Source organism: Plecotus auritus, assembly GCF_963455305.1.
Source record: "Plecotus auritus genome assembly, chromosome: 7".
Lineage (NCBI taxonomy): Eukaryota > Metazoa > Chordata > Mammalia > Chiroptera > Vespertilionidae > Plecotus > Plecotus auritus.
In genome coordinates, this window is record NC_137774.1 from 94,727,270 (window position 1) to 94,754,622 (window position 27,353).

General features: G+C 42.2%; 1 protein-coding gene across 3 annotated transcripts; it reads right to left on the reverse strand.

The window, feature by feature from the left end:
- Positions 1–6,575: 6,575 nt before the first annotated feature.
- ZKSCAN5 (zinc finger with KRAB and SCAN domains 5) lies at positions 6,576–26,654 on the reverse strand. Of its 3 annotated transcripts, none has more exons than XM_080681999.1 (7): positions 26,234–26,654; positions 25,476–25,996; positions 19,325–19,460; positions 14,912–14,994; positions 14,501–14,636; positions 12,642–13,250; positions 6,576–8,783 (listed from the first exon to the last, which is right to left on the reverse strand). In XM_080681999.1, the coding sequence occupies exons 2-7, from the start codon at positions 25,887–25,889 to the stop codon at positions 7,675–7,677; spliced, it is 2,487 nt and encodes an 828-aa protein (XP_080538125.1). In that variant the 5' UTR covers positions 25,890–25,996; positions 26,234–26,654; the 3' UTR covers positions 6,576–7,674. The 3 variants fall into 3 exon arrangements, with proteins under 3 accessions (XP_080538125.1, XP_080538124.1, XP_080538126.1); XM_080681998.1 differs by having other exon boundaries at positions 14,501–14,633; positions 26,234–26,652; XM_080682000.1 differs by lacking the exons at positions 14,501–14,636; positions 14,912–14,994 and having other exon boundaries at positions 26,234–26,650.
- Between the last annotated feature and the right edge of the window lie 699 nt (positions 26,655–27,353).

The window sequence follows — 27,353 nt, forward strand, 5'->3', positions numbered from 1 at the left end:
AGTTGATTTCCAGTTTTATGCCACTGTGGTCTGAGAAGATGCTTGATATGATTTCTATCTTCTTGAATTTGAAGAGACTTTGCCTATGTCCCAATATATGGTCTATCTTTGAAAATGACCCATGTGCACTTGAGAAGAATGTATATTCTGTGGCTTTGGGGTGAAATGTTCTGAAGATGTCAATTAATTCCATCTGGTCTAGTGAGTCATTTAGGATTGATGTTTCTTGGCTGATTTTTTGTTTAGAGGATTTGTCCAATGGTGATAGTGGGGTATTAAAGTCTCCTACTATGATTGTATTGCTGTCAATCTCTCCCTTGATATCCTCCAGGAGTTTTTTTATGTATTTGGGTGCTCCTGTATTGGGTGCATATATGTTTACCAGAGTTATTTCTTCTTGTTGGATTGCTCCCTTTAGTATTATGAAGTGGCCTTCCTTATCTCTTGTTATGTCCTTCACTTTGAGATCTAATTTGTCAGATATAAGTATTGCTACCCCAGCTTTTTTTTTCAGTTCCATTTGCCTGGAAAGCCTTTTTCCATCCCTTCACCCTCAGTCTGTGTGCGTCTTTTTTTCTGAGGTGGGTTTCTTGTAGACAGCAGATATATGGGTCTTGTTTTCTTATCCAGTCCATTACCCTATGTCTTTTGATTGGGGCATTTAATCCATTTACATTTAAAGTTATTATTAATAAGTACTTATTTGTCGCCATTTTTATTCTTTACCCCTGTGTTCCTTCTTCACTTCCTATTTCTTTCTTTCTTTTTTTTTTTTTTACAGCAGACCCTTTAGCATTTCTTGCATTGCTGGTTTGGTGGTAATAAATTCCCTTAGTCCTTTTTGGTCTGTGAAGCTCCTGATTTCACCAACACTTAGTTCACAGTACAATGCATGTTCCTCCTCATCACAAAGCCTAATAATGCAGGCACTGGGGCAGGCTGAGTTTCTTTACTCTTCCTACTTAGGGGTGCCTACCTTTTCCTGTGTTGAGATTGGTTTTTTAGTTCCAGCTCTGCTAACAGGTTTGGTAATCTTGGATAAATTACTGAACTTTTCTGGATCTATTTTATAAGTGAATTCTTATCCTTGCTGCTCAGGTTTTGGGACTACAAAAACCAGGCAAATAATCCTTCAAAGCCATAAGGACCCCCAACTAGAAACTTCTCTTTCCAAAGAAGAGAATTAATGTTGAAGAATGAGAGACAAGATTAGGAAAGAAAAAACTGATCCATGACCCTAGAGGACAGGAACAATGCACCAACAATACATTTTCCACAACTGTTTCTGCCCTGGTTTGCTCAGAGGGCCTCAGAGGAAATCCTGAGAAGCGTCATAAATTATTTAAGGGCATGCTCCAGGCTTCTCATTCCTGGACTAGGACTGGCTAGGGTCTCAGAATGGAAGGCAGTCTCTCAACCTCTTGCTCTCTTAAGGGAGAGATATGGCTCCCTTTTTTGGTGAACACCTATCCCAACTGAAAGCCACCCTGAGAGGCTGGGAACATGCAAAGTCACCCCTCCTCTGAAAAGATGGTATGGGGAGGGAAGCTCAAGTAATTTGCTATCAGAATGGGAGAATTAGAAAGCTGTGAAAACATCAGGTACAGACTTTCTTTTCTCTCGTTGTAGTGGAAAGCACTCTCTAGATTAGGATTTAGGAGGCCTGAGGTTCCAGGCTCCATTTCAGAGTTACAGTCAAGTCATAATATCATTGTGCCTCCATTTCTTCATCTGTAAAATGGACTATCCTGCTCATTTTCTCTGCAGCACTTTTGAAGATCAGATGACAATGCTTTGGAAATTTAAAGCACTATATAGAGTATAAATACTCATAGAGCTACATAAGAAAAAAGATACTCCACATGCTGCAGATAAAGAGCTTAAGCTTCAGAGTTGGGCACATTAGCATTTCAAACTTGACTCCAACTCTCAGTACCTATCTGACTATGGACAATTTATTAACTTTCTGAAGCTCAGATTTCTCAACTGTAAAATTGGGATGCACTCCTAAGCAGCTATTGTAAATATCTGATAAAGCCATTTGTTATGGACTGAATTGTGTCAACCCCAAATTCATACATTGAAGTCCTAACATCCTGTGTGGCTGTATTTGGAGGCAGGGCCCTTAAGGAGGTAATTAGGGTTAAATGAGATCATAAGGTCATAAGGGTAGGGCCCATGCACATGTGAGGACACATGAAGAGGCAGCTGTTTGCAAACTGAGAGAGGCTCGGTAGAAACCAACCCTGCAGACACCTTGATTTCTGATTTACAGCCTCCAGAATAGTGAAAAAAATCGATTTTATTGTTTCAGCTACCCAGTCTGTGGCATTTTGTTATGGCAGTCAGAGCAGACTAACACACTATGTAAGGTACTTAGCACAAAAGATAACATTATCAGGTGTACAATATATGTAACTTTTTCTCTTAGAAATAAGATTATACTATTGTCCCAATGGTTTGTTAAGGTTGTATATCTAGACCTAGTGATGAGTTCATGCTAATCCAGTCATATTCTCTCTCCTGGTTGTCCTCATGACCAGTGATATTTGTAGTATTTCCAGCCAAGGTTAAAACAAAGCAGTTGCCATACTGCATCAAACTCCTGATTTATCATGCTCATCATTTCGTCTGTCAGAGGTACCAAGGGACAGATGTGTTGTGAAGAGGAAAATTGTCATTGACATCAATTCCAAAACACACAAGGTCCTCTATTTTGGTATTCACCCTTTAATTTCCCTAATGTTTTAGTCTGCTATTTTTTCTGCATCTCTGTAGGCATGTCATTAGTTTACTACCCATGGGGCAAGAGTACTTGTTAGTTTTTCTCCTTATCTAATTCTGATTTCAAGGATTGTCTCTTAGTTCTACTACCTGTGACTTGGCAGGTTCAACTCTGTGAACACCCTAAATTTTGTAGTTTCCTTTTTCTGAAATTTCTTAAAGTTCTGTTCTTTCTCCTTTGGTTCAAACCACCAGAGCTGCATTTTATGGTGAAGTCATCCTGTACAAGGGCAGAAAAATGCTAGTGTCTTATATTTTGTCTTTAACGCCTTTCCTAATGGGACCATCATTTAGGTAAAGTCAAAGCACCGAGCTGGACTGGGAAGAGGGAGGGAAATGTGAGAGGTTTGTCCATATCCTGCTGGGGGCAGTGACTAAGCAGCTTGTGTCCCCTCCACCACCTGCAGCTGGGAACTCAAAGCTGTGTGGCTGGGCCTGAAGAGGGACTTCAAGCAGAACACAGGACCTTCAGGACAAATAGAACAAGTCTGACAGAAAGTGTATCCCATTCCCACTCCCTCCCTTGGAGCTCCATCCCATTGGTGTTCCCTGGGAATCCAGCAGGTGTCCCCTGAGCCTTCCTCTATAAATCCAGGGGGCTCTAATCTCCTTCTAAGTCTGTGGATAATACCAAGGTTAAGAAGCAGCTCCTTACCCCTGAGAAAGAAGTAAGGAGCTGATGGGCAATCTTAGCCTCCTGGGTGAAAGGTGCAAGTCACAAATTTTGAGAACTAGCACATGATATCTGTTTCTAATTGTTCCTTCTGCAGAGAAAGGACCCCAAGCTAATGACCTTACTTAGATGGCTGTTACTTTTGTAAAATCAACACAAATTTTTTATAGACTCAGTCACAGGCTTCCTCTCTGCGCCAGTACCTTAGCAAACACTTCTATAAAATTCAACCAACATGCTCGGAGCACCTATTCACTGAGGTGATTGCAATGCACATTATACTGTTCGGTTCCTTTTTGCCTTCAGTACTTTCTAACATTTTCATGTTAAAAAGGATCAGGAAATAGCATCTTGAACAAACAAATCCTGCTCTAACTTGCCCAAACTTGAGCAAACAAAATATGTGACCGTAATGTTTTTCCCTTTCCTTTTGGAAATTTGTAAGGGATGGCTGTGATAAATGTGATGACTGCATGGAAGCAAAATATTTTTCAGTCAAAAGTTCAAATCTTAAAACTCTTACCTTTTTTTCCCCTGCAACTAGGAGCAAGGAAAGATACAAGACTACAGATCAACATAGTTTCGACCTCAGAAACAAGTTTCTGGAAATCAGCTGTTTAAAATGGAAGAGGCTGCCTTAGAAGGCAATGAACTCCCCATCATTGAAAGGATTTCATGCAAAAACTGGATGGTCAGTTGCCAGGAAATGCTTTCTCCAGTTCAACAGTTGTAAGCCTTGTTACAGGCACATGCTTACAAATTGAATGGGGATTCTTCCACTGGGCTTGATGCTCCCATGAGACCCATTACAATTCTAAGATTCTGTAACCATATGATTTTATCATATATTTGATCAAAAATGTTTTTCACACAGATGAGAACAACAGTTTCACCACTCTGTAATATCTGATGTTTATAAGACAGAGTATAGTTTAGTGCTTAAGATCTTAGCTTTTGGAGGAAAAGTGATCTGGGTTCAAATGCTATTTTGCCATGGAGGGACGTGTGATTTTGGGCGAATGAATGAACTATTCTGAACCTCAGTTTTTCCCAACTGTAAAATGAGTGCTAATAAGTGAAACCACCTCATAATGTTGTGAAGATTGAGATGATCTGCAAAAAGAATTTAGCATGTTTAAAACATGCTAAATGCTCAATAAATATTAACACCAAGCTTTACTGGTTATTATTCTCAAGTCTCATATCTGATCTTTAGCTCTGTGACTCTATTTGCAGGAGACAAGAATCTCCTTAATGCTCCTGAGAAGGACTTTTGACACAGTTTGCATTAAGTTAGTGGTTATTTGTCCCAAGTGTGTCATTTTCTCTTTACAAGCAATCAGTGACTTTCAGCAAGAATTCCATAATCCTTTTATTATTTTCATTTTTTTCACCAAAGTTTACCCAAGTCAGTACATCCCTTTCCACCTGTATGCCATCCCAGTTCACCATAGTGAACGTCTCACAATTGAACCACCACCACACGCCAGGGACTACCAATACTTCACCCACCATTAGTGAGGGAGTCTTCATTGCCTCATGGACACCCTCCACAGTGGTCAACCTCCTAGGACAGCTCACAGCACCAAATGTCTTAAATCAGGTTCCCTAAAACAGAGCCTAAAACAGGGATTCAGACCTCATGATTGGTTAAGGGTATGCTCTTCAGGAAAAATATTTGCAAGAGGGAATGAAACCGATCAAGAGGGCAAGAGTCAAGCATGGACACAGTCTCAAGGTCTAGCCTTAGCCTGATCCACAAAGAGTGGCTTGGGAAACATAAACTACATTATAGTTTTCCCCTGCTTTAGGCAAGTGAATCAACCTTTTGTACCTCCATATCAGTCAGTCACTGGCTGGAGTGGGGATGGCAGATTAACTCCTGGATGTTGTAGCTCCCACCATCTGAGGACAAGTCTCTAGAATCTTTGGAGAAGGGAAGAGCTGTGAGCACTTAGCAGCCTAAACTCTGGGCAGCTTAGTGGATAGGTGTGCCAGTTTGGCTAGAGGAATCTGGACAGGACGCCAGTGTATAACACAATCAACAAGTTTAATTTGGTGCTTATTGTACGCTAGGCAGTCAGCAGAAGCAGGACTTCAGCAGTGCCCAAAAGCACTTTCCCTTTCTCTAGCAAACAGACTCAAGTTAAACCTTTTTTCCATGCCATCTTCTTTTGCCCACAACTCCTACCCAGACCATGACCTTCCTGCTCCTAATTACTGTTTACTTTCAAATCCAGCTGCAATGCAAATCGAAACTCATTCTACATGTCATCATCCTGCGGGGGCATCTACCTCCAGAGCAACTGGGAATTAGTATACATATTGCTTGGACGACAATTCTTTTTTCCCCTTTTTAAATATATTTTTATTGATTTCAGAGAGGCAGGGAGAGGGAGAGATAGAAACATCAACGATGGGAGAGAATCACCCATTGGCTGCCTTCTGCATGCCCCAACCTGGGGACCGAGCCCAATACCTGGGCATGTGCCTTTGACCAGAATCGAACCTGGGACCCTTCAGTCGCAGACCCATGCTCCATGCACTGAGCCAAACTGGCCAAGGTGGGACCACAATTCTATGGGCATAGCTAACCTGATTCTTGTGGATAATAGAAAAGAAAAAAAAAGTCCACCATTTGGCCTGTGTTCTTTATTCCCCTAAGGTCCCGCTACCCTCCCTTCAAGGTGTGACTAGCCAACACAGTTTCTACTGAATTGAAAAACTTAACTCCTCTAATAGCTAATCTGATGGTAACAGAATCAAAACAAAACCAAAAAAGTAGTGTGTGTTTCATGGAGAAGTTGTAGAGTGAATAAGATAGTAAGGAACACATACCATTCGACCTCTGAACCCAATTTTTCCAAAATATAAATCCTTGCCCTAACCGGTTTGGCTCAGTGGATAGAGTCAGCCTGCAGACTGAAAGGTCCCAGGTTCGATTCCGGTCAAGGGCATGTACCTTGGTTGCGGGCACATCCCCAGTAGGAGGTGTGCAGGAGGTTTCTCTCTCATCGATGTTTCTAACTCTCTGTCCCTCTCTCTTCCTCTCTGTAAAAAATCAACAAAATATATATATTTTTAAAAAATATATATATATATAAATCCTTAAGTCAATTTTTTAAAATATTTTTATTGATTTCAGAGGAAGGAAGAGGGAGAGAGAGATAGAAACATCAGTGATGAGAGAGAATCATTGATTGGCTGCCTCCTGTCACGCCCCCTACTGGGGATCGAGCCCACAACCCCAGCATGTGCCCTTGACCGGAATCGAACCCCGGACCTTTCAGTTCGCATGCTGACGCTCTATCTACTGAGCCAAACCGGCTAGGGCTCAATTTTTTTTCAAAGGGTTTAATACTTATGATGGGAACAATGACTGGAGCCTTCTATTGGCCAGGACAATCATTTCTAAGGAAGGTTCATTGCTGAGGTACCAAAACGAGCATCATGCTGAAGAGTTCTCTTTCTTTACCTGTGCTCTTCCCTGAATAGATAAGCTGTCAAGGCAGAAATTATAAACAAAGCTTATTTCTACTGTATCCATGAGGCTTTCCCAGTGTCAATGTTCTGACATTCAAATGAAGAATAAGTGCTACTTGAAGGTTTTCCTTCACCCATAATATCCATGGGTTCTCTTCTCTCTCTCTTTTTTTTTACTGCCCTGACCAGGAATTAAACCAGGTGTCCTCAAACTACGGCCCGCGGGCCACATGCGGCCTGCTGAGGACATTTATCCGGCCCGCCGGGTGCCGCTGCCTGTCCTGCTTAGCAGCTGACTCATCCCGGGCCCGCAGTGCACATAGGAATTTGTTCATAGTTTTTTTTTTAAACTATAGTCCGGCCCTCCAATGGTCTGAGGGACAGTGAACTGGCCCCCTTTTTAAAAAGTTTGAGGACCCCTGAATTAAACCATGATCTCTTGGGTCATAGGTTGACACTCAACCACTGAGCCACGCCGGCCGGGCACCATGGGTTCTCTTTGTCTACATTCTCAAGCATGAAGATGCTAATAAAAGCATTTCTCCTTGGGAAAGCAAACAAATTATCTATTTCTTGTTCTCCAGTGTTACTAAATTCTAACTGAAGGATTTCAATTATGTATCTGGAGATTTTATGGTTAAGCTGAAGTTGCTACTACATTCATCATAGGAGTAGGATTTCTCTTCAGAAAAGCTTCTCTAAATTGAGTAAGAGCGGTGCTACAACAGAAACATCTATACACTTAAGGTATTTATGGAATCTGTCCTCTCATGACTTCTCAGATGTTTGAAGAGGCTACAACTCCAAGTGAAACTCATTCCACATTCTTTACATTGAAAGGGTTTCTCACCAGAATGGATTCTCTGATGTTGATTAAGATGTGACTTCAGAGTGAAGCCTCTGCCACATTCATTACATTGATAGGATTTCATGTTGGAATAGGTTTTTTGACGTTTTATGTGAGAACACTGGCCAACATTTTCTCTACATAGATCACATTTACAGGTTTTCTCTTCAGTATGAGTTCTGTAATGCTGAATAAGGTCAGAACTATAATTAAAGACTTTGCTACATATATCACATTTATAAGGCTGCTCTTGTAACTCAATCTTCTTATCTTCAATCACTGTTAAGTTCCAACTATATGCTTCCTCACAAATGCCATTTTTTTCTTTTTTCTGACCCATGTGGAGCACCTGATGTTCAATGAGGCTAACATACTGAAAAAAGATTTCTCCACATTCATGACACTGATGGGTTTTCTCTCTAGAATGAAGTCTTAGATGCCCAGCAAGGTGTGAACGCCTCCCAAAACCTTTCCCACACTCGTTACATTTAAAGGGTCTCTCCCCACTGTGCACACTCTGATGTTGAACAAGATGGGACCTTACTCTAAATGCTTTCCCACATAAATGACAGGTATAGGGTTTTTCGCCAGTGTGGACTCTCTGATGCTGAGTTAGGTGCACACGTTGATTATAGCTTTTCCCACACTCATCACACCTAAATGGTTTCTCTCCAGTGTGTATTCGCTGATGTTGGATAAGATGGGCACTCTGAATAAAGCTTTTTCCACATTCATTACATTTATGTGGTCTCTCTCCCGAGGAGGATTTTTTGTGGACATATGTGACTTCATTGAAATTTATCCTCTTTGAAGAGGGTTGTCCTACTATCTCTTTCATGGGAATTCCCTGCTTTCTATCCAACTTGCCTTCTCCAAAATCTTGAACTTGAGAAACATTTTTTTGGATTCTTCCAGATAGTTCCATGTCTGCTTCTGAAAATTCTAAAATTTTCTTCTTAACATTCAATTTTGTATTCTTACTTCTTTTGTCATTGCCTGAAAAAATAAAGAGGAAATGCAAATGTCATCAGTTCCTTTATAGAAGAAAAATAACATGTCAGAAAAAGGAAATAATCAAATGAAAATATGATGTAATAGGAGTAAAAAAGGGGATGCATATATGTACTTGATGCAATTTAGCTCTGGCCAGTGTGGCTCAGTTGGTTGGAGCCTCATTCCATGAATTGAAGGGTCACAGCTTGATTCTGGTGAGGGCATATCCCTAGGCTGCAAGTTTGAACCGACTGATGTATCTTTCTTTCTTTCTTTCTCTTTCTCTTTCTTTCTTTCTTTCTTTCTTTCTTTCTTTCTTTCTTTCTTTCTCTTTCTTCCTTTCTTTCTCTCTCTCTCAAATCAAAAATAAATAAGTAAATATAAAAATCAATTTAGTAATATGTATTGACAGCCATAAAGATGTTTTTGGCCTTTCATCCACTAATACCACTTCTGGGCATCTATTATGAGAAAACAATCCTAAATACTGAAAAAGGCATAAGCAGAGTTATCAAAAGTGAAATTTTAGAAGTCCAACTGGGGAACAGTTGAATAAATTATGATGTCTCCACACAATAGCAGATTATCAAAAATAACAAATAGGAAGGTCAAGCAACACTAGAAAATGTATATGTCTAATATTTGTGTCCTATGAGTATAACTATATAAAAATAGGCTAGCCCTAACCGATTTGGCTCAGTGGATAGAGCATCGGCCTGCGGACTCAAGGGTCCCAGGTTCAATTCTGGTCAAGGGCATGTACCTTGGTTGCAGGCACATACCCAGTGGGGAGTGTGCAGGAGGCAGCTGATCGATGTTTCTAACTCTCTATCCCTCTCCCTTCCTCTCTGTAAAAAATCAATAAAATATATTTTAAAAAATAAATAAAAATAAAAATAGGCTATAAGCCAAGCTGGTGTGGCTCAGTGGTTGACTGTTGACCTGTGAACCAGGAGGTCACAGTTTGATTCCCAGTCAGGGCACATGACCGGTTTGCGGGCTCAATCCCCAGTGTGGAGCATGCAGGAGGCGGCTGATCAATGATTCTCTCTCATCATTGATGTTTCTATCTTTTCTCTTCCTTTCCCTTCCTCTCTGAAATCAATAAAAAATATATTTAAAAATAAAAATAAAAATAGGCTTATGAAAAAGGATAGAAGGAAATCCACTACACAGTAATAATTCTATTAGTTAGGATGGTGAGATTGTGATTTTTTTTCTCCCAATTTTTTCCTCCAAACTTCCTATTATTTTAAAGTAAAATAACTAAATTGGAAAAAGTTGGAAAAGGGGAAGAAGCAAGTAAGAGAGTCCAACTCCTCATTTACTAGACTAGAAAGTGAATAGATAATGTCTAAAATTGATGAATAAAGTAATAGCAGGATTTAAAACTAGAAGCCAGGTGCATGAAATTCGTGCACGGGTGTGGTCCCTAGGCCTGGCTGGCTATCGAAGCATAAGCGTCTGGTGTGGAAGGGCAGGTCCCAGCTGACCTCTGGGCCCTGGGAAGCACCTGGGCCATTGGGCCCCCTTGCACCCCCCTCTGCCTGAGTCACAGCACCCGAGTCCCCATGTGGAGATGCGGTGAGCACGGCTGGACGCCATGGGCTGGGGCGCAGCATGGGCCTCTGGGCCACCCAGTGGCGCCACACAGAAGCCAGGCAGGCAGCACACTCTCTCCTAGCATGAACCCACGGGGAGCCCAACCATCCTCTGCAGTCCCAGCAGCTGCGGCCTGGCTCACCCAGAAGAAGCCATGTAGGTGCAGGGCGGGCTCCTCGCGGGCACCCGGCACCTGAGCGTGGGGGCTTCCCAGGTGTGCAAGCCCTGGCGTCCTGGGGGAGGGTAGCAGGGGGAGTGAGAGCAAGCTCAGCAGACACCCCACATTCTCACCGCACCTCCATCCCCACCACTCCCACCCTAGGAAGCCGGCGAGAGGTTGCAGCGTGTCGCAGACGCCTGTCATGTTCTGCGCCACCCCCTGGTGGTCAGCGCACGCCATAGCGAGTGGTTGAACTCCTGGTCAAATGACTGCCCAAGGGGACAATTTGCATATTAGGCTTTTATTATATAGGACTAGTGAGCTGGTGCACAGATTCATGCACATTGAAAGGAAATTAATTAGAAGGTGGCTGGAGGGGCAGGACTGGGCGAGACAAGCTGGACACACCATGGAGCCAACCTCCCGTGGTCCCTCTCAGCCAGCCACACCTGGGGCAGTGCCACGGCTCGAAGGTCGTTTGCAGAGTGAGTGGGATCCCTCTGGTAGGTGGGGTCCCTTTGCCTGGCCTGTGGGGATCCGGCCGAAACCGGCTCTCCGACATCCCCCGAGGGGTCCCAGATTGCAAGAGGGAGGTTCTCAGGTGACACACCCCAGAATCGAGTTCCCTACTCTCTGGTTCCAGGGTGCGTCACCCAAGAACCACCGCTGCCAAGTCACTGCAGCTTGGCACTCCTGCGTTAAGCATCTGCCCTCTGGTGGTCAGTGTGCGTCACAGCTACCGGTCGTACGGTTGCTTAGACTTTTATATAGAGAGATATGGAATTACTGGAAGAAAATAGAGGTAAAAGCAAGTACCTCTGGAGAAAGGGAAGTTGGGACAGAGGAGAGGGCATAGGGTTTTGCCTACTGATTTGACAATTAAGGTATCCTATATAATAAAAGGCTAATATGCAAACAGACAGAATGGCGGAACAACCAGTTGCTATCACATGCGCTGACCACCAGGGGGCTTGCGCGGAACATGGCAAGCGTCGGCAGCAGGCAGCAGGCAGCAGAGTGCAGAACATGGTGGGTGTTGGCCGCAGCGGGATGGTGGAGCAGGTGAGGAGGGGCGCCAGACCAAGGGGGGGCGCAGTTGCTGTCATCAGGGTGAGCCTCTGGTGGTTACTGAAAATTCTTTGCTCCTGCATACTGCAGTCCCACCCAGTGCTCATACCCGCTGCCGGAGCCACCACTTGAACCCTCTGCTGGCACTTGGCACCAGTCCTGATCGTTTAGCACTGTCAGTGGGTGCGAACGGTGGCTGCTGGCCCTGATCGCCCCTGAGGGCTTCTCCACCGCCCCTAGCCCCTGAGGGGTGATCGGGACAGCAGTCGCTGCTCGCACCCACTGATGGCACCGGCCCTGCTCACACCCGCTGCTGGTGCCCACCCCAATCTGCAATGTCAGCTGGTGCTAGCAGGACCGGCACCATCAGTGTGTGGGAGCGGTGGTGGCGGGAGTGGGGCTGCTGGCAGACAGGGGACTGGGGCTGCAGTGGGAGGGGCCGGGAGGGAGCACAGAGGATGGGCTGTGACCCGCCCCTGTGCCCACCACAGCCTTGCAGCCCACAGTTCCTTTCAAGGTGCATGAATTCGTGCACTGGGCCCCTAGTCTATATAATAAAAGCCCAGAGACCGTTATGGTGGAACAACCAGAACGACAGGTTGCCATGACACACACTAACCACCAGGGGACAGACGCTCAATGCAGGACCTGCCCCCTGGTGGTCAGTGCGTTCCCACAGCTGGAGTGCTGCTCAGCCAGAAGCCAGGCTCATGGCTGGCGAGCGCAGTGGCAGTGGTGGAGGGAGCCTCCCCCGCCTCCGTGACGGTGCTAAGGAGCGGTGAGCCAAGCGGTAAGGAGTGAGCAGGTGGGCGGCTAGGAGCAAGGGGTCCCGGATTGTGAGAGGGAGCAGGCCAGGCTGAGAGACCCCCCCACCCCCGCCTGAACGAATTTCGTGCATCAAGGCCTCTAGTAAATAATAGACTGTAATCTTTGCCCCTTCCTACTGTTACCTTATCACAACTCATCTGTTCTAAGCTAATAAAAACATTTTTGCCTCCATTTATTCTCCAGTACAAACTCTTCACACATACATCTTTGGGATTTCTCTCTGAAGTGGCGCTTCAGGTGCTCAATCAGATGAGAGTGCCGACCAAAGTTTTTCCCACATTCGGTACATCCGTAGGGTTTCTCTCCGCTGTGCACACTGTGATGCTGGACAAGGTGGGAACTCACACGAAAGGCTTTTCCGCACACCTGACATTTATAAGGTTTCTCACCAGTGTGGACTCGCTGATGTTGAGTAAGGTGCACACGCTGATTATAGCTTTTCCCACATTCACCACACTTAAATGGCTTTTCTCCAGTGTGGATTCGCCGATGTTGAATGAAGTTTGAGGCTTGAAGGAAAAATTTACCACAATCATTACATTTGTGACCTCTCTCAGCATTTGTGTTTTGTTTACAGTTAATGTCTGTGATGGCACCAAGATCTCTTTTCTGGGAAGGGTTCTGCCTTGACTTCCCCACACTGGGGTTTACCTGCCACCCTTCTACCATGCTGCGAAGATCATTAACTTCTCCAAATTCTTGACTTTGGGCAACACCTCTTTCAGTGTTTCCTGATGTCATCCAGTGCGATTTGGCTTCATCAGAAATCTGCTTTACTATGAGTTCCATATTGTCATTCTTTGACGTGCAATCTGAAATAATAGAAGAAAAATGGAAAATTTAACTACTTCCTATAGTAGAAGAAATAAAATGACTAAGGGATATAGAATAACTATATGAACCCAACATGAACACATGACCATGTAAACTGGTATAACGTTTTTCAAAAGGAATCTGGAATTATCTATGTATTTCATCTAAAGTCTACCAGAATGCTTGTTACATAGTGGTTCTTCTAAAAGAATCCATTCAAGCCCAGCTGGTGTGGCTCAGTGGTTGAACATCAACCTATGAACCAGGAGGTCATGGTTTGATTCCCGGTCAGAGCACATGCCTGGGTTGCAGGGCTTGATCCCCAGTTGGGGCATGCAGGAGGCAACCGATCAATGATTCTCATCATTGATGTTTCTATCTCTTTCTACCTTTCTCTCTGACATAAATAAAAATATTTTTAATAAGAAATAAAAGAATTAGTTCAAAAGAAGCTAAAAGCTATAAGCTCCAATATGTTTGCCATAGTACTAAACTTTTTATAATTGCTCCAGGCAGCAAAATCAAATATTAGTTTCCAAGATCATAACTTAGTTAGAAATACTGGCAAAATCTTATTTGGGATGCAAAATTCAAGAAGGGTATGACAAAGAAACAACAAAAAAGAAGAAAAACAAATAAAAATTTTTAAAAAGTAAACAAAGAAAAATAAATATGTTTTTTTTTAAAAAAAAGGGATATAAAAAAAAAGGGATATAACATGTAAAATGTAGATGCCAACAGGGAAAACATCATAAAATAGGTACCAGTGATTTGAGAATGGTAACAGGGTGAACAACTAGCCACCCATGAGCTAGAAAGAAAAGAATGAATGCCATTGAAATATTGTAAAAATAACTACTACAATACACTTATTTGGCAAAATCTGAGATGCTTTCACAAATGAGAATTATTCAGCTAAGAATTAGTCAATCTGTCAAGGAATAGAATACAATAATTACTACAAATTTGTTAAAATCCAAACCTGTTAGTTTTAAGCTCTTTCATTTTAAAGCAGTAACAGGTAGTATTTGCAAATATTATTCTCCAAGCACTTCAGTTATACCCTTATTATGAAGGAAATAATCAAAATAAGCTAAGGGGGAAAAGCTGATTTATTCTTTCACAGAAAAAAAAAGCGCCACATTATAGCAATTAAAACACACATGCTTTTATAAGATGTACTAGAAATATTCTTTGTAAGATAACCAAATTAATATGCCCTAATCCATGCAGACAAAATAAGTCTTACCCATGGAGGTAATACTCTCATAATTCTCCTTCCTGTCATCCCTAAAGAGAGACTTCTGGGATTGGTCCAAATGTTCCCATTCCTCCAGGATAAAGGAAACAGCCACATCAGCCACATCTTCAATTTTCACCAACTTCTGAAACATGAGATCTCCACTAAATTCCCATTCCCTATGTTCCAATTTGGATGAGGGAAAGAACTGCAAGTGTTAAGGAAAGAAATAGGAAAAGGGACTATGCTTCAAAGAGGATGGGGAATATTGGGTAGAATGGAAAAAGGATTGAAGTATAAACCCAAGGTGTGCCTGGTCTCTAAAGAGACAGAACTCCTGATACAGATTCAGGGTTAAGGCAGCTACGTCTCCAAGAATAGACATGGGTCCTTATTGCAGGCACAGGGACGCCAGCTCACCTGGGACCCAGCTGAGAGAAGTGAGGCTGTCAGCTCCTGGCTGTCCTTCAGGGGAAGGGAAGAAACTTGGAGAGCAGGAAGGGCTGACGGGGGGAAAAAAAGAGGTGTTAGTGAGAATATCTTTGCCCAGCTCTGATTGCCACCATATTCCACTTTTGGTCAAGAATCTACAATGGTGCCCTGCCACATCAAAACCAAATTCTTCTGCTTGGCTCTCAAGACCCTCGACATTCCAGCCTCTCCCACGCCTACCCTATATTCACCCTTCAACCCAAAAAACTAGACTCCCTGCTTTGGTCAGGCTAATCCCTGCTGCTGACTTCAAATTGTGCCATTCTGCTCTGCCAAGACTGAACCTAATCATTTCCAAGGATAACCAAAGTCTTACAGCTTCAGATCTCAAGCACTTCCTAGAGCCCAGGGCTTCTGAAGCTTTAATGAGCAAACAAATCACCTGGGGGTCTAAGCATAGAGCAGATTCTGGCTTAGCAGGTGTGGCCCAAATTTTGCATTTCTAACAAGCTTCCAAATGATGTTGGTGGTGCTGCTCCTTGGACTGCACTTTATGATTAGCAAGGCATTAGTCCACATGCTCTCTCTTCAAGAAATTACCATGGTTGGTTTATAGTCAACCAGTTAGTATATATTATTAAGCCTACTCTGTGTGTTATAATAGGCAGATAAAACAGTCCTTGCCTTCCAAAACTTCAGTAACAGGGAGTGTTGACATGGAAGCCTTACTTCCTTCCAGAATAGGGTAAATTACCAATACTATACTTGAAGTTCACCATCTAGGAACGCCGAGTAGAGAGTAGAAGGTGAAAGCTTCAGGAAAGCCTTTCCACAGGAAATAGGGGTGGAGCGGGGTGAGGATAAGGGTGCTTTGAAGGTGGAGTGAATAACATGAGTAATGCCTGGAGGGTCTGATATCTAGATGCTGGTGACTATTTGACCCTCTGCTGTCATCTCTGCTTGTTTTTGTCAAGATTCATGGTGCATCCAGATCTCAATCTATGTGAGCCCCAACTTAAACAAATAACTTGACAGTTTAGACCTTGCTATGGTTTCCCTCAGTCCTGGAGATGTCTATGTATATGTAGTTTGCTTGTGTCTGAGGACTAGAAAGTAATGAGCAATGACACAAAAAGGAGATAATGATTATTGATGAAAGACAAAAACAGAGTCTGAAACCAGGAGTGTGGCTAAAGAGTCAAAAGAGGAGACTTGAAATAAAGGAATGAATGTAGTCTATACTTGAACAGTAATTGTGAGTATAGACTACATTCCAATTATAATTGGAATTATTATAGTAATTCCATTCTAAATAATTCCACTTATTTTTTGAAGTTCCTGTGAAACTCATTGCTTCTTTAACTTTTAAGTAAATGATTTTGCCTCTCTCAAGCTCAAATTAGTTCCAGGGGCAGAAAACCAGCCTTCAGTGCTATCAAAGGAATGCAGCCTCCCCCAGTGTATAAAAAAAAAAAAGTAACACAGTAATTTTGTTGGAATAAAGAAACTGGCTAACAGGACAGAGAAGAGAAGCAGCACCTAGGAAGAGAAAAAGAGTAGCATGATCCAATGAGACTCTGCAAGTAACGGGAAGATGACATGATTAAAGGAGGATAGGATTCTGTACTTGGGAGGGCCTGGTGGTTAAAGCAAAGGCAGGATAGCTCAGAATGGGGTAAAAGTGTAGAATTAGAGGGTTAAAATATGAGCTCTGTCACTTAATAGCTTTGTGACCTTGAACAAATTACTTAACCTTTTTAGGCCTTAGCTTTTTAATTTCTAACATGAGGATAACAGCAATACCTATTCATTCCACTGAGTAGTAGGCCTATTACACAATTTTGGGTTTCCATATTGAACAGTTTTAACTATTTTTAAAGACTGGAATTATATGACTTTTATTCCTTTAGAGATCTTCTGAAGAACAGAAAGAAAATTCATTTTATATTTTAAAAAATAGAATAAAACTCATTCTATCTTATAATTTCTATATGGATCCACTGGACACTTATAAATTTAGAAAACATTTTGGGATCTGACTGATCTTATTTTTCCTGTATCATGAAACATTTCTCTATTTCATCATCCCAGGAATGATTTCATTCTTACTAATCATTAGTCATTAATTATTTCCAATGAGAGCATAGAAGACTAAAATAATAAGAAATGAGAGAATAAAAAAATATTTAGGATCATGCAACAGTGAAAAACATCATCATTATTCACTATTCCCAAAGTATTAAATACATTACAGAGTTTTGCATCATCTTCCAGAAAGTATAAGACTGCTTTTAACGTTCATTGAGCATAGTTGAGAATTCAGAAGTTCTGAAGGCTCCCGGACTGTGAGAGGGGGCAGACTGGGCTGAGGGACCACCCCCCAGTGCACGAATTTTATGCACTGGGCCTCTAGTGATAATGATACAACTGAAAATACAAGGGAAATCTTAGAATGAGTCTACAAATGATAATATCCTGGTGACCTTTCTCAAACTCAAGAATCAATAATAAACGATACATTTTTAATATCATAAAAGGAATATGACCCATCTTATCCAGTGAGCCATTCAACGGGAAGGATTTCATCATGCAATATTTTGCAACAAGATTCTGGACTATCCTATTTTGCTAAAAAGACAGTTTTTGATTTTGCTAAAGAGACAGTACTGTGTGACAGTACTCTTTAGTTTTTTTTATAATGTTTTAATTATCAAAATGCACTTGATACAAAGAAGTTTAATTTTTATTAAAACTTCTTTAAAAGTTGTTATCATCGCCCAGCCAGTGTGGCTCAGTGCTTGAGCGTTGACCTATGAACCAGGAAGTCAGTTTGATTTCTGGTCAGGGCACTTGTCTGGGTTGTGGGCTTGATCCCCAGTGGAGGGCATGCAAGAGATTGATGATTCTCTCTTATCATTGATGTTTCTATCTTTCTCTCCCTCTCCCTTCCTCTCTGAAATCAATAAAAATATATTTTTAAAAATTGTTTTTATCCTTTGATTCTTCTGTTATTATGCATAAAATGACTTAAATATAAAAAAGGAAAAAGGATCCATTGGCCCCAGATGGTAAGTGAAGATTATTTTTCTTGGTACACTGAAGGTTAAATGAATTCCTACAAGTAAAGCTTAGAACAGGTCCTGACACATAGTAAACACCGTAGACATAATAGCTGCTACTGCTGTGCTTTTATTATTATTACTACAGTGAAAGGAAAGCTGGAAAAGATTAGAGACATAGGACATGTCAAGTGAAATGCCTGACCACTAAGGAGAACCTAGAAGAAAGCCTGGGGCCAAACAGGAAATACAAGTTCACAATTTCTAATCCATAATTCTGAAATCCCAAAGCTCTACATACCAAAGGTGATCTTTTTTTTTTTTTTTTCATGAAGTTAGGCATTGAACTAATTTGACAACAAAACCTAACCAGAACATATGTGAAGCTAATCAAAGCTTTTATTTAATCCACTGCTGTATATATACATAACATTTCACTGCTGAAATATCAATGTGTGATTATGGGGTACCGTGTCAAATCCTGTTGGTAGTGTAATATGTGGTATGTATATCACATTATCTTACTAAATCTGAAAAATTCTGAATTCTAAAATATATCTGATGGCAAGAGTTTCTGGTTAGAGATTACAGACTTGTGGACATATATCATCATAAATAAGATAAGCTGTTCACTTTTCTTCTTTGATATATATAATACAGGTTAATAAAATAGAGGGAAGGAAAGAAAGAAAACAAATGCTCTAAAGGTCATGGTGAAACACTACTTGAAATAAAAATGAAAGCAAAATTCAATAAAGGATTTAAAAAAATGAAAGCAATTAGGAACTGGAAACTTTTTTTTTTTTTACTTAAGCATTAAGATAACAAAAATCTATGAAGTAGAGTTGTAAATCTCTTAACAGTACCTATGAAGTTTCATCATCTGCATTATAGTTTTTGAATAGAACTGTGGTACAGTTCCTAGCCATCCTGTAAGCTGACCTGTCTTTTTTTAAAATATATTTTTATTGATTTCTGAGAGGAAGGCAGAGGAAGAGATAGAAACATCAATGATGAAAGAGAATCATCAATCGGCTATCTCCTGCATGCCCCACATTGGGGATCAAGCCCACGACCTGGCATGTGCCCCGACCGGGAATCAAACCATGACCTCCTGGTTCGTAAGTCAATGCTCAACCACTGAGCCACGCCAGCTAGGCAACCTGACCTCTCTTAATACCAGGGACTCAATTCCAGGTCCCCATACCCTGCCAACCTCCAAATCCTACTGATTGCAGAAGCTCCCTAGCCTGAAGGCTCTCTCTTATAGACAATGCTTACCCACATGGCCAGGGCGCCCACTCTCTGGCCACATCTATTCCACCAAATCATAGATCCTCACCATTTTCCTCCAGATGAGGCTTCTGTGGCTCTTGTTCAGGCTGGGGGTCCAGAGACAGAAGCTGGTGACGGAAGGACTCCTGCATAGCTCCTGATGGCACCACCTTCTGAGAAAGGACTTCTGGACATGCCACAATCTAACAACCACAACCACACCAATCAGTACATTAATGAGAAGGCTATTAAAGAATCCAGTAAATTCACGTTATTCTTTCATTTGTTCCTATACTAAATATTTAATGTGCTAGGTCTATAATGAGTCAGGCACTGATTATACATAGTTTATACCTAGTTGAAGAAGACCTCTATTAAACATTTCAACACGTAAGTAAATACTAGGACATAATTACAGACTATGTTATATGTTAGAAAGGAGAAGGAAGTACGATGAGACCTACTTTATTTTTTAAGATATGTTTTTATTGATTTGAGAGAGGAAGGAAGAGGGAGAAAAGATAGAAACACTGATGAATTGGCTGCCTCCTGCACGACCCCTACTGGGGATTCAGCCCACAACAAGGGCATGTGCCCTGACAGGGAATCAAACCAGTGACCTCTTGGTTCAGGGGTTGACACTCAACCAGTGAGCCACACCAGCTGGCCATGAGATCTACTTTAGATTGGGTAGCCATCAAAGGCTTTTCTGAGGAAGTGTCACTTAAGTAAACACCTAAAGGATGAAAGAAGCCAGCCAGGAGAAAGGTAAGAAGTGTTGCAGGCAGAGAGAACAATATAAGCAAAGACTCTCAGGCAGAAAGAGGGTATCTTAGGAAGGCCAATGTGGGTCAAGTTTAGTAAAGAGGGAGAGAGGTGAGAAAGGAGTTTGAAAAGGTCAATTATAGGACTCAGGAAGTCACACGTGGTTCTCCAGCAGACCAACACCAAGACTGAAGCTAGTTCATGTCCAGTGTGCAACAGACCTCAATCTTTCTGTTCTTGGCTCTTGCTCAACCTTAGGGTACATACAATTACTCTGCCACAACCATTCTCCGGAATCTGTCTATTCTGGAAGGTACTAGCTCAGTAGCAACCTAGCAGATAATAAGATCCTGCATTGAGATAGAATCGCCATCCCCTTTCCCCCTCCCTTATAGTTTCAAAACACTTTTGATTTTAACCCTCCTAGTACTGGCAAAATGTGGCACAAGAGTTACATTAAGAGGCAGTTGAAAAACAGTTGTGGCAAATATTCTGTGTGAAAGTTTGTGTCCTGGTTGACCCACTCAGAACAGAGTTAAGATGATGCCAAGTATGTCAAAGGGCACCGTGGGCAACAAAGAACCAAAACAGCCCTTCATGTCTGGAAACTCTGACAGAGAAACTGAGAAAGGAGAAGGATAAAGCCTGGGGAAAGATTTGCAGAGACAATAACTGCCTGGAGATAAAGTTGAGGAAAAATGTCAGGGATACAGGAGACAGACAGAGAGAAAGGCAAACAAAGTATGCTGTGGAGGCCCATGGGAAATACCCTATCTGGGCCTCAAATCCCGACTACCACTAAGAAATTATTTTTCTCTGTATCCCTTCCAAAAATGGGCTGCATATCACACCGAAAGAGGCAAATGTGTAATATATGCTGTAAATCCTGTATTAAAAAATGCTTTTTGTTTTAAATTATGCTTTTGAATATTACTAAAAAGATAGAAAATAGTTTGTCCATTTATGTCCTAAATTAGTTTTTCTTAATATATTTTTATTGATTTCAGAGAGGAAGAGAAAGGGAGAGATAGAAACATCAATGATGAGAGAGTCAGATTGGCTGCCTCCTGCATGCCCCACACTGGGGATCATGCCCACAACCCTGGCATGTGCCCTGACCAGGGATCAACCACTGAGCCACACAAGCCGGGCCCAAATTAGGTTTTAAAAAGTATTAACCAGATGTCAACATGAAAGAAGCAATAGAAAGGTTCAAACATTCCCATCTGTGCAACAATCATTCAGGAGAGCTACAGGGTCTGGCTTCAGGTCAACAGTAACTCTCTCTGCTGCCCACTTGTCTCGTGGGGTGAGCTAAGCCAGCTGAAGAGCCTGAGGATATTCTGGAATGTTGAAGTACCCCTTACCCAGAGGTAAAGAATAAGGAGCTGGTACCTTACAATGAAGTGCAATGGCTCTGGAAAATGAGGGAAATTCTCTAACTAGTTTCAACCTCTTGTAGACCTATAATCTTTTGTTTCTTTGCTATAAAAAAGAGAATTAAAGTTTAAGAGAGTGTGAGTCTAGCAACAAGAGGAAGGTAGAAGGTCAGATTATAAATGAGTAAGAAAGTACAAGATGTTAACAACATAAAGATATTGATTCTCCCTAGATTAATATATTATTTCATGCAATACCAACAGGATTTTGGGGGTATTAAAAACCAAATAAATAATTCTAAAGATCATGAGAAAATATTAAAACACTAGAGGCCTGTGCACAGATTCATGCACGGGTGGGGTCCCTTGGTCTGGCCTACACCCTCTCTCAATCCAGAACCCCCTCAGGGGATGTTGGATAGCCAGTCTCGGCCCAGTCCCCACAGGCCCGATCCAGACAGAAGGGAGCCCAATCCTGTGCGTTGAGCGTCTGTTCCCTGGTGGTCAGTGCACATCATAGCAACCAGTCGACTAGTTGATTGGTTGTTTGATCACTTAAGCTTTTATATATAGAGATAATTTGGAAGAAGGAAGGGTAGCCCAATCATATACCAAAGCATTTCATAGAGCTCAAATAATTGAAATACTAACACATGAACACATAGTGTCATCAATAAAATAGAATAAAGAGACCACAAAAGGACCCAAATACATGCAGAAATTTGGTATGCAAATATAGAGGCATTGTAATCAGAAAGAGAAAAGGTGGGAGAAACCAAGATAGTGGCATAGGTAAACACCTAAACTGCTGCCTCGCACAACAATACCAAAACTACAACTAAAAGACAAAACGGACACCATCCAGAACCACAGGAAAGCTGGCTGAGTGGAAATTCTACAACTAGAAGAAAAGGGGAAAGCACATTGCGACTCAGAGGAGCTACAAAAGGCTGAGGTACGGAGGCTCACATGCGGAGAGGACGGGCGGCTGTGTGCACGGGCGGCTGAGTACTCGGCTGGCTTTCTAAAGCAGGGGGGAGAAGGAAACTCCCGACTGAACTGAACTCCAGTCCCGGGCGAGAGGCTGGGAAACCAGACTCATTCAGGGGGAATCTGGACTGTCAGGAAAAAGAAAGCACACTGAGACTCAGGAGCTGCAGAAGGCAGAGGTCTGGAGGCGCTCGTGAGCGCAGAGAGGAATGACTGCTGAAAGCACGGGAGGCTGAGTGCGCGGCTGGCTTTCTACAGCAGGAGGGAGACAGAAGCTCTGGGAACCCCGACTCGTTTGGGGAGAAACTGGACTGTCTGGCAGCAGGCAAAACTTGAGGGCGGCTTTCTCTTAGAGGTGCTTGCAGCGATTACCGAGGGGTACTAAGACCCAGGGGCCTCATAGGGGAGGGCTGATGGGAAACCAAGGCTGTCTGCTCCGCCCTGAAACTCCGCCCTGAAACTCTGCCCCATCCAAGCTGAGCACAGAGGCTTTTGAAACTTTGCAAGTCTTGTCTCATAAGAGTGTCTCCAGCACAGAAGTTCTCCCAGCATAGACACAGCTGATCCTCACAGCCAATTGACCTGGAGGTCAATTCCTCCCAGTGATACCAACAACAATCAAGACTTAACTACAACAAGGCTGAGCACACAGCCTACAAAGGAGTGCACCAAGAGTGTCCACCTCAGGTAACTGGGGAGGCCGTGCCACTGTGCCCTAGAGGATACCTAACACACAAAGCTACTCTACCAACTCAGGGAAGCAACGAAAATGCGGAGACAAAGAAACAGATCACAAACGAAAGAAATGGAGGAAAACAAATGACTGGATATAGAGTTCAAAACCACCGTTATAAGGCCTTTCAAGAATTTTCTAGAAAAGGCCAATAAATTTAACAAGACCCTCCAGGACATAAAAAAGGACCAACTAGAAATTAAACATACACTGTCTGAAATAAAAAATATTATACAGAGACCTAACAGCAGACTAGAGGATCACAAGAATCAAGTCAAAGAGTTGAAATACAAAGAAGCAAAAAACACTCAGCCAGAAAAGAAAAAAGAAAAAAGAATCCAAAAATTTGAAGATACTGTAAGGAGCCTCTGGGAAAACCTCAAGCGTACCAACATCCAAATTATGGGGGTGCCAGAAGAAGAGAGAGAGCAAGATACTGAAAACCTATTTGAAGAAATAATGACTGAAAAATTCCCCCACTTGGTGAAAGAAATAGACTTACAAGTCCAGGAAGTGCACAGAACCCCAAACAAAAGGAATCCAAAGAGGACCACACCAAGACACATCTTAATTAAAAAGCCAAGAGCAAAAGACAAAGAGAGAATATTAAAAGCAGCAAGAGAAAAACAGTTAGTTACCTACAAGGGAGCACCCATACGACTGTCAGCTGATTTCTCAACAGAAACTATGCAGGCCAGACGGCAAGAAATATTCAAAGTGATGACTAGCAAGAACCTACAACCAAGATTACTCTACCCAGCAAAGCTATCATTCAGAATTGAAGGGCAGATAAAGAGCTTCACAGATAAGAAAAAGCTAAAGGAGTTCATCACCACCAAACCAATATTATATGAAATGCTGAAAGGTATTCTTTAAGAAGAGGAAGAAGAAGAAAAAGGTAAAGATAAAAATTATGAACAACTAATACATATCTATCAACAAGTGAATTAAAAATCTGATGAACAGAATAAACTGGTGAATATAATAGAATCAGAGGCATAGAAAGGGAGTGGACTGATAATTCTCAGGGGGAAAGGGGTATGGGGGTGCAGGAAGAGACTGGACAAAAATCGTACACCTATGGATGAGGACAGTGGGGGGAGGTAAGGGCAAAGGGTGGGGTGGGAACCGGGTGGAGGGGAGCTGTGGGGGGAAAAAGGAGAAACAATTGTAATAATCTGAACAATAAAGATTTATTAAATTAAAAAAAAAAGGAAAAAGTAAAAAAATAAAAACAACATAAAAGATCTAAGTTGATTGCATAAATATTAAAACACCCTGCAAAGCAAAAATCTCCATAAGCAAAAACAAGCAATAATGTGGAAAAATAGCACTTGCAATTCAATTACAGATACAGTCCTTACTTTTCCTAATAGGTAAATAATATAAACAGATAATTTGCAATAAAAGGGCATATGCATAGCCCTTTAAAATATGTACTGTGGTCAAACTAACCCATTAGAGAAATGCATTAAAACTGCACAGAACTGGAATATGTATCTTTCATATTGGCAATAATCAAAAAAGTTGGATAAGATAATATTGTGTTATCAGACTGTAGGGAAAAAATTTCTCTCATACATTGCTGTTGGGAATATAAATTGGTATAACCTCTATGTAGGGCAATCTATCAATAGCTGTCAAAATTACAAATGCATATGACTTCTGAGCCAACAAATGGACTTAGCATTCATTCTATAATTAATGATGTATGTAAAGATATTCATGCAGCAAAGTTGTTTGTAGTAAAAATTCAGAAACAATCTAAAGGAACAAATTAAATGGCCCTCAATAGTTCAATTATGGTATATCCATACAATGGAATAAACGCAGTTTCAGAGTGAAGTCACTCTAGTGCACTGACATGAAACAAACCAAGCTATAAGAAAAAAGCAAGAGGCAGAAATACACAGCGATTTTAAAACATCTGTGTTTTAAATATGTCATATACATATATGTTCATATATACAGAATATAGTATACCTCCGTAAGGATATGCATGTATCATGTAAATGGTTGCCTCTGGTGAGGAGAATTAGGCATCTGAGGAACTAGGGGTGGGAGGGAAACTTACTTTTATTACTATCTTAAGTACCTTTTGAATTTTGTATCATGTCACTCAAAAAATAAATATAGTAATTTTAAAACTAAATTAAATCGCAGATTGTCATTGCACACTGGATACTGCTTCTCTTTGCTGGAGTGGCAGGAAATCTCCACGGTGTACCTAATCCCAGGAGAACAAAGGAATATAAATGAAGCACCAGAGTGCTAAGGATCTCACCCCTGCTCAGCAGCTCAACTCTCTTCCTGTCCTTCTTTATTGCTCTAATGTCTCCTCTTCCACTCACCTGTTGTCTGCGTTCCTCTAGTTCCCTCTGTATATTTTCTACCACAGCCACAGCCTCTTCTCCATTTTCGGGGTGATGTTCTCTCACCCAGGTCTGGAACTCTTCAGGAAGGATGGTCAGGAATTGCTCCAGCACCAGTAGCTCCAGGATCTGCTCCTTGGTGTGCAGCTCAGGCCTCAGCCACTCACAGCAGAGCACCCGGAGCTGGCTGAGTGCCTCCCGGGGGCCTGATGCCTCATGGTACTGGAAGTGCTTGAAGCGCTGGTAAAAAGTCTCAAACACTGGCGGATTGTACTCCCGCATCCAGGTGCAGTCTTCTTCTTCCACCTTCACTATTAGAAGGTCTTCTTGCTCTTGTGAAGTCTCAGCTGGAGGGTCCAAGTTTATGACTTCCCCAGATTCTGTCATTATCATTCCAAACTCGGAAGGATGTCTCTCCACTTTAGCGGTTTTACACTGATCAAATACGTTCTCTGCTCTTTAGGATCTTCTGGAGGATACGTTCATTATTATACAACCTACTGATATATTGGAAATTATTATTAGCAAAGAGGTGACATAGAGGTCATTTATACTAAAGATGACCATTCAACTGAGTAATTCATTTATAATATGAACAAGTCAGCTGTAACTCCACCCATAAAATATTAACATATTTCCAACATTTAAAAAATGTAAATGAGAGCTATAAAAAATCTGATATCAGGCCCAACCAACACAATTTAACTGGTGAAGAATATTAATAGGACAAGACTTACTAACTAGTCCAGACGCAGTCGCTCCTTCTCTCTACCTTTAAGTTAAATTTAAGTCAGAACAGGGGTCAAAAACATTACAATGATCAAAACTGGTCCTGTCTTTCAAGCCGGAAGGGCCTGACAGGCCAACGGGAGACTTCATTGGTCCCAAAGAGAAGCAGGGTAATAAGGGCAGATTTGGTCCTGGATTTCTCGGAATCCACCCTGACCCCGTACACACGGGAGACCGGCCCGGTCAAGGTTAGGGATAGGACCCCCGTCTGGATACAATGCCCATTCCCTTTCCTCAATACTCCAGCCTCGGGGAGCTCTCCTGGACGACCGAGCTCCCGCAATCAAGGCTGGAGAGATGGGTTTCTTTTCACAAACGGAGAGAAAACCGAAGGCGACACTTCTCAACACTTCCTCGCCGGAAGTAAGCAAGTCCAAGCTTTCCCTGTCCAACGGGCTTGAGCCATAAATCCAACCCCCGAGAGCACTTCCGAGTCCTCTCTAGGAAACCCGGAGGTCCTCGCCTCGCAGCGGATACAAAGTGCCCGCCCCACGCCCCACCCTAAAGGGGCTGTGGGCCAATTGGTGGGGAAATGGGGCGGTGGCCCAGGAGCCAGTCACGCCCATGGAACCTCAGGAGCCGCGAAGAAAACAGAGCCACACTCTTTCCCCACCCAACCCCAAAGCAATTTATTTTTTAAATATTTTTATTGATTTCAGAGAATAAGGGAGAAGGAGAGAGAGACAGAAACATCAATGATGAGAGAGTATCACTGATCGGCTGCCTTGTGCACACCCCAACTGGGGATCAAGCCCGCAACCGGAGCATGTGCCCCGGACTGGAATCGAACTCCGGACCTTCCAATCTGCAGTCCAATGCTCTATCTACTGAGCCAAACCAGTCAGGGCAACCCCAAAGCAATTTAAACAGCTCGGGCTCCTTTTTCCTTGGAGTGCAGGCAGGGGGCGGGGTCGTAGGTGTAGGGAGCTGTTGCTAAGGCGACAGTTGCTAGCGTCCGATTTGCCGTGGAACTTGTGCTCCCCAACCCTAAACGCCCTGCCCCCCTATTCGGAGTAGGGTCCGTACCTTTCTGCAAGCCCACAACTGTCACTTCTCTTTAATTTTGAA

Coding starts and splice junctions, on each gene's coding strand:
- ZKSCAN5 (XM_080681999.1), bottom strand. CDS start 25,889: ATGATAATGACAGAATCTGGGGAAGTCATAAACTTGGACCCTCCAGCT. Junction 14,637..14,911: donor TTCTCTCAGCTGGGTCCCAG/GTGAGCTGGCGT, acceptor CTCATGTTTCAG/AAGTTGGTGAAAATTGAAGA. Junction 8,784..12,641: donor CAGAGAGAAATCCCAAAGAT/GTATGTGTGAAG, acceptor TTATTTTTTCAG/GCAATGACAAAAGAAGTAAG.